Here is a 7612-nt window from a genome sequence, read left to right as displayed (position 1 = left end):
GTTATGCCACCAAGTCCACGCATCATTTTCAAACAAATCCCCAGCAGAGTCGAATAGGTCCGAATCTGTACAACCTCTAGAAACCTTAAGGGACTCAACCAACTCCAAGAATGGAATTAATGGTTCCTTTCCCGAAAACTTTTTTAAACCCCACTTATAAACAGGTATACATTTAGAATTAGTTGGAGCGTTGACAGGAGACAGAGGATGATGCAAACCTGCAGACTTCACAGGTGTTGAGGTAGAAGGAAAATGAGCTTCAGAAGGGGACACCTTTTCTGCTATATCAGACTCCAACATAAGGACTTCTTTATAAAGATTCTGTCTGATAGCAGATTCATCATCTTTATCAACCGATAGCCGTTGAATTCTACCAGTTACATGAGTTAAACGAGTGAGTATACGTTTGTGATCAATTTGAGGAGAATTTGAATTGAACTTAGCGCAAATCTCCTTCAAATCTGTTAAACTCTCTTTAATGCCTTCAACATTTTCTTTGAAGGAAAAAGGATCAGACAAGACAGTGAAACTACGATCTGAGGATTCTTGTGAAAGTAAACCTCTCAAAATTTTACGTTTGTCATCCACTGATGACGGGATCTCAATACCTCGAATCGCAATCTCATAAGCGAGTTCATTTTGTTTTAGATAATTTGGGTTGAGAGACATTTTCCACGATAGAAAATTCAATGGAATAAGATAAGGTAGAAGAGAAAAATTGAAAACTTATAAAAAAAAAACAAACAAAAAATAAATCCCGACTGAAAAATCAGATATAATTGCCGAGAGATGATCCCAAAAATAATAACCTGAACTATCCGGAACGAGGATAATGATCAACCCCAAATAAACAGTCACCCCCACCAGGCAAACTGAGAGATCTAGTGATCGAATGGCCAAAAAGACCTTAATGGCCCCACGTTGGGCGCCAAAATTATGTGTAACCTCTTCGTTACAACTCAAAATGCCCGAGAACAGTCGTTTGTTTGAGTCGTGGTTCAGATCTCTGAATCTACCAAATGGAAGGGACAAAAACCCAGGTCGATCAAACACCTCTTATAATTACATAAGTATTTCACAATCCGAATTTTTAAAATATCTGGTACCAGAAAAATTTACATACAATATTTTTAAAATGAAAATATATACAAGTGAATCCGAAATTTATAATTGTATAAAAAAAGAATGAAATTTTCTAAGATCCTAAATTACTTTCCTGAAGAGGTAAAAGTCCTAGCTCTATACTGAGCCAATCTTCCTCCACCGAAGTTGATAAGAACTTAGGTCTGGCAGTTCTTCAATTGTAAGGAGAGTAAATAATTTGACTTGTAAGTTGACAATTGACAATGATGGGCTGTCTTTAGACGAAGAACTCTCAATGTAATTATCCAACTTTCAACGTTTATCAAGAACCAATCAGGAATTCAGCAAAGAAAATATACCAAAAAAACTGAAAATCAGAGAACAGAAATTAATAAGAAGCCAAATTAAGGTGATGGCTTTTCTGTTTCTGAAACAACCAAAGTTTACATAAAAGATATTAATACTCATGTACTTATTTTATCGCTTGAACAAAATGACTGCCAAATGAGATAAGAAACTAAAAGGATGATCTCAAGGCAATCATATGTAGATTGTTTCAGAAAAGATCTCTTTCAAAAATGTAACAAACGAAAAATGTAAAAAATAATAGATACGAAAAACATCCTCTACATAAAAGTTTTGTGAAAATACTCATAAACTGAGTTATAACTTATTATGCTTCATTTAAGATAAAAATCCACGATAGTTAAAACGAAGTTACATTTAAACATCAATAATAGGTATTAAAAAATATTTGATTATAATAAATTATATTTAAATAAAGAATAAAAATTTTCATTTCACGTAAAATGATGAAATGTTAAAATGGCGGATGCATTCCTTTATCAAATTAAATCTGAATATCAAAAATTTTCATAGATATTACGTATACAACAATCAAATAATGACGATAAGAAAAATATACAACTTACCCCTTTTTTCAGGGTTTTATGAATGAACTAGAGAAAAACAATTATAACTATTTTGCAGCGATAATTATCGATATATGTACGTTCGAAGAAACTAGAAAAGAAAATGATATCATAATTTCGAAGTATCGAGTACATATGCACGAAGATACGCATTGGCGTACGCCCAGATTTCCATCAACTGTCTGACTCAGTTGAATATATAAAATTTGAAATGTAGCACGCTACAGCCTCTTGGTTCCAATATAGATTTTGGACTATGCGGAGATCTTTTCCATCTTACCTCATCTTCTGTAATTCATTAAATAGTTTTCCATGTTGCTCTCTATCAAAATTTTTTTTTTTATATGTATTTTATATATATATATATATATATATTTTGTTTTTTTCCACCGCGTCATCCGCGGGTACGAAACCATGGACGCCGGACCGTGGTCAAGGCGTGCACAGACAGATATATATAAATATATATATATATATATATATATATATATATATATATATATATATATATATATATATATATATATATATATATATATATATATATTCGAAGAGGAATTTTTCAAGGGGATAAATTGAGTACCCTATGGGTCTGCCTAGCGATAAACTTCTTGAGTAGGCTCCTAAATAAATCCAGCTATGGTTATGTCATTGAGAAACGAAACAACACGAAAATAAACCATCTCCTTTACATCGACGACCTGAAGCTTTTTGCTGCGAATGAAGATCAGCTCCTAAGGCAACTCAAAATTGTAACATCATTCACAAAAACCATAACAATGGAATTAGGACTAAAAAAATGTGCATGTAAAAAGGGGAAAAATATCCGGGGGAGACATGATGAGGATACAAGATGACTTGTCCATTAAAATTCTACAACCAGAGGACACATATCTAGGTATCCAACAGGGAATGGAAATTAGAACAACTGAAGCCAGGGAAGCATTCAAACATAAATTTTTCAACAGGTTAAAAAAAGTACTACAGGCCAAATTGAATGCCAAAGCTATGAACACGGCAATAAGCACCTGGGCAATACCATCCCTGTCTTATTCTTTTGGAATTGTGAAGTGGACAACAACAGGTCTCAGAGCACTGGACATTCAAGTGCGAGGGCTCCTCACCAGGCATGGAATGCACCATCCTCATGCCTCAGTAAATAGGCTTTACATACCGAGGAATAAAGGGGGTAGAGGTATGCAAAATATCGAAACCATACACCACAAAATAGTCAAGGATATGAGAGAGTACTTCAAATCAAAACACTTACCTTTCTATAAAGCTCGCTCCAGGGAAGATCAAGGCATTACGGCTCTGAACCTGGCTTCTGAACATCATCCGGCTGAACCTCCAACCATCGAGGAACTGTGCGAGGATTGGCATGGCAGGGCACTTCACGGAAGATATCCAACGGTCCTAAATAATAGAGATATAGATACAGAAAGATCGCTCTCATACCTAAAAGCTGGATACCTTTTTCCAGAAACGGAAGGTAGACTGTCAGCGATCCAGGATCAGGTGGTCCCTACAAGAGCGTATCAGAAAAACATAACGGGCAGAAATCTTCCTAGTGATAAATGCCGTAAATGCTCTCAGGCACCAGAAACAATTCAGCATGTCACATCATCTTGCCCCGCGCTCGCTCCCAGGGAATACACTGATCGGCACAATGCCATGGCAAAAGTATTCCACCAAGCCATCGCCCTGAAATATGGATTATTAAAAACAGAAAGAAAAATACATGAATACTTACCAAAACAAGTTCAGGAAAATGATGCTGTGAAGGTGTATTGGGACCATCCACTGATAACTGACAGGCCAATCGCGCACAACCGGCCTGATATTGTCATCCTTGAAAAGATGGAAAACCGAGCCACTATAGTTGACATCACCGTACCGGCCGACGACAACGCTGAAAAAGCGTACACTGAAAAGATAATTAAATATCACGATCTGGCATTTGAATTAAAAGAACTGTATAGACTTACCCACATAACGATACTTCCTCTAGTCATCACTACGAATGGGCTGGTTGAGATGCATCTAACTGGGAACACAGCCAAACTTGGACTTCACGAAGACCTAATAGAGAAGGCGCAGAAGGAGGTGATCTTGTGGACCACGAGAATTGTGAGAAGTTTCCTCACTAGCAATTGAGTGTTGCCTTGTTCTGTGAGGAACCGGCAACCTCGAAGCCTTACCCTACAACGGTGATTAAAAAAAAAAAAAAAATATATATATATATATATATATATATCGCAGGGTGGTCGCGAGGCCATCGGGGAGTGACGCCCCCGCGAACCCGAGTCTTCACAGCTCACCTGAGGTTAGCACCCTCTGTGGGTTTAAATCAAGTGGCTCCAATAACTAGAAGTTGTAGAATTCAGGGCGGCGAGGAGTCTCAGGTCGGCTCCTCTCGGAACCGTCCGGATGTTCGACCTGTTGGGGTAAGGTGTGGAGCAAGCGGCGCACCCCCCCGAGATGGCACCGCAAGGCCAAAGAGTAAGCTCGGTTAGCTTGGATGAGCATACCACTGTTCGTTCCGCTGGCTGCAGAATACATAGGGATGGGCGCACACGCTGGACTTTCGAGGATAATTGTATGGTGATGCGTGCGCACTTTATAGCGACGGACTTAGCGTTAACTTCTGGTAGAACCTACCGTCAACACCTTATGGAGATTTGGGAGAGTATTTGTCCAAGTCGACCCACCTACGCTCAACTCCTTTCAAACAGAGCGAGGTGGATTCTACAAAATCAAAAACTTTCCAGGGCCGAGTTGGAAAACATAAGGTCCAACTGTTATCCTCACGTATCCGCTGAACTGCAAAGACCTCATACGCAAGATCAGGAGACGCGGAGGAGATCATCCACCAGAATACGGAGAAGTGGATTATTTGTGAGAGAGGAGGGCGGAGACGTTGTCGAACGACGGTTTCTGGGCAACCTGATGAGGTTCTCAGGGATTGCACCCGAACTGCGTCCGAAGCTACCCCGCATGTAGCATTCTAAGGAGTTCTTTGCCACTTTGAAGCAATTGAACCTTATACTCCCAAAACATCTGGAGAACGTCGACTCACTAGGACCGATTGTTGACATTCTTTATGCGGGAGCTGTCACTGCATGCGAAATGCATGGTCGAGAGGTAGGGCAAGCCAACACGGTGAAACCAGGTACAGCACCACCATGGAAACTACGCTTGGAGAAAAAGATTAACACGATGAGAAAGAAAATCGGAAACCTCCATACTTACATCAACTCGAATAACCCGTCGGCGAGGGTGACCAGAGCTGTCAGAAGAATAGCATCCGAGTTCCGAATTAGGCACAGGGATCCTTCATTTATGGACAAGATCCTCTTGATGTCAGACACCCTAAAACAGAAGATAAGAGCATTGGGAAACAGGATCAGACGTTACAACGATAGAACAAAACGATACAGAAATAACAGGCTTTTCTTTTCGAACCAAAAGCAGTTCTTTCGTGATCTTGAAGGTGGCGAGGATGATGGGAAGACTCAGATTGAACCGGCAGTAGCTCACGAATTCTGGGCTAATATTTGGTCAGAGAATGCGAGCCATGACGATCGAGCGTACTGGATCGATGAGGCCGAGTCGAGAATCCCAAAGGTTCAAATGAGCAAAATCCGGATCGGAGAAGCTGACATAAGAGAAGCACTAAAGGGTTCAAACCACTGGTCCTCACCTGGCCCCGACAAAATTCATAATTACTGGTGGAAACATCTCACAAGTATACATAAAGCGCTTTCTATTGCACTCCAGAAGACCGTTGCCGACCCGGAGTTGAATTTTTCACATTGGGATTAACATATCTTCTGCCCAAAGACGGTGACCACCAAGACCCTAGAAGCTACCGTCCGATAACCTGTTTATCCACAGTCTACAAAATCCTCACTGCAGTGCTCACCCGACACATAAGTCAACTACTCAGAAATAATAACTTAATGGCTCGAGAACAGAACGGAGGCCGCATAAAAACTAAAGGCTGCAAAGAACTCCTGGTGATTGACAATATCGTTACCAAACAAGCTCGAAGAAAACTGAGGAACATCTCTGTGGCATGGGTGGACTATCGGAAAGCCTTTGACTCGGTCCCCCACACATGGCTGCTCAAAGTATTGAAAATGCATAGGATCGATGAAAAGGTAACAAATCGTCTTGAACATCTGATGGGAAAATGGAGGACTCAATTGGTGGTTAGATCAGGGGACCGTATGATTGAGTCAAATGTGATACCAATTAACCGGGGCATATTTCAGGGCGACACATTAAGTCCGATCTGGTTCTGCATGGCACTGAACCCTCTGAGCATGCTACTCAACAACACCAACTATGGCTATACCATTAGTAAAGGGAACAACATCCGCATTAACCACCAATTATTTATGGACGATTTGAAGCTCTACGCTGCTAATGCTGATCAACTGAAAAGGATGTTGGAAATCGTCTCGTCATTCAGTGATGCCATATGCATGCAAATGGGGGTGGAAAAGTGCGCGACTCTGGAGGTCAGGAGAGGAAGAATACAGGAAACAAGACAGACGACGGCGCTTATGAATCAGATGACGATCCCCAATTTGAACAAACACGACTCCTACAAGTATCTGGGAATAAATCAGGCGCTGGAAATCCGAACCTCTGAGATGAAGGAGCTCTTCAAACAAAAATTATATAAAAGGGTGAGTCTCCTCCTCAGGTCAAAACTCAACTCTAAATCTCTGTTCACGGCAATTAATATCTGGGCTGTGCCGAGCATAATGTATTCGTTCGGCATTCTGACCTGGTCCGTGACTGAACTGCGGGAAATTGACAGAGGCTTAAGGACTATGCTCACAAGGTACGGAGTGCACCATCCTCACTCTTCGACCATCCGTCTTTACCTCCCACGCCAACATGGAGGACGAGGGCTCCTTAACCTTGAGTCGGTTCATGAGAGAGACATCATATCGCTCAGAGCGTATTTCCTCGGGGACAACTCACCTTTATTTTCTGCCATCCGCGAAGCCGATGATAGGCTTTCGCCGCTGAGGTTGTCAGAGTCATCACATCAGGACACTAGACGTCCTCAGGAGGGGTTGATAGAGGAGTGGAGGAGCAAGGCCTTGCACGGCAGATACCCTGGTCTCCTGGAGAGTAGAGATGTCAATAAAGTGGAGTCTCTCACTTACCTGCGCGCGGGCTACCTTTTCCCCGAGACGGAGGGACAGCTCTTGGCGATCCAGGATCAGGTGATGCCGACAAGGATGTATCTAAAGCACATAGCTAGCAAAACATCCCCACCGACCGATGCCGCAAATGCTCCCAGGGACCGGAGTCGATTCAGCATCTTACCTCTTCGTGCCCGATCCTGGCCCCAAAAGACTACCTGGAGAGACATAATTCAATGGCGAAGATTTACCATCAGCAAATGGCGCTAAAACTCGGGCTTATCCAGGAGGAACTCCAGCAGCACTTATATGTGCCAAAAGCACTTCTGCAGAACGCCACCTATAAAATGTACTGGGACGGCACGTTGGTAACAGACAGAGCAGTTGCCCATAATAGGCCAGACATCACTCTATTCGACAAGGTGAGGAAAA

At 41.6% G+C, this 7612-nt stretch overlaps 1 protein-coding gene across 1 annotated transcript; it reads left to right on the top strand.

Moving 5' to 3' along the window:
* The first annotated feature begins 2852 nt into the window (after window positions 1–2852).
* LOC123670874 lies at window positions 2853–4172 on the top strand. Its single transcript, XM_045604453.1, has one exon. The coding sequence runs from the start codon at window positions 2853–2855 to the stop codon at window positions 4170–4172; it is 1320 nt and encodes a 439-aa protein (XP_045460409.1).
* Window positions 4173–7612: the final 3440 nt, after the last annotated feature.

This window comes from Harmonia axyridis, chromosome 1 (assembly GCF_914767665.1).
Source record: "Harmonia axyridis chromosome 1, icHarAxyr1.1, whole genome shotgun sequence".
Classification (NCBI taxonomy): domain Eukaryota; kingdom Metazoa; phylum Arthropoda; class Insecta; order Coleoptera; family Coccinellidae; genus Harmonia; species Harmonia axyridis.
This window is presented reverse-complemented; position numbering and strand designations above follow the sequence as displayed.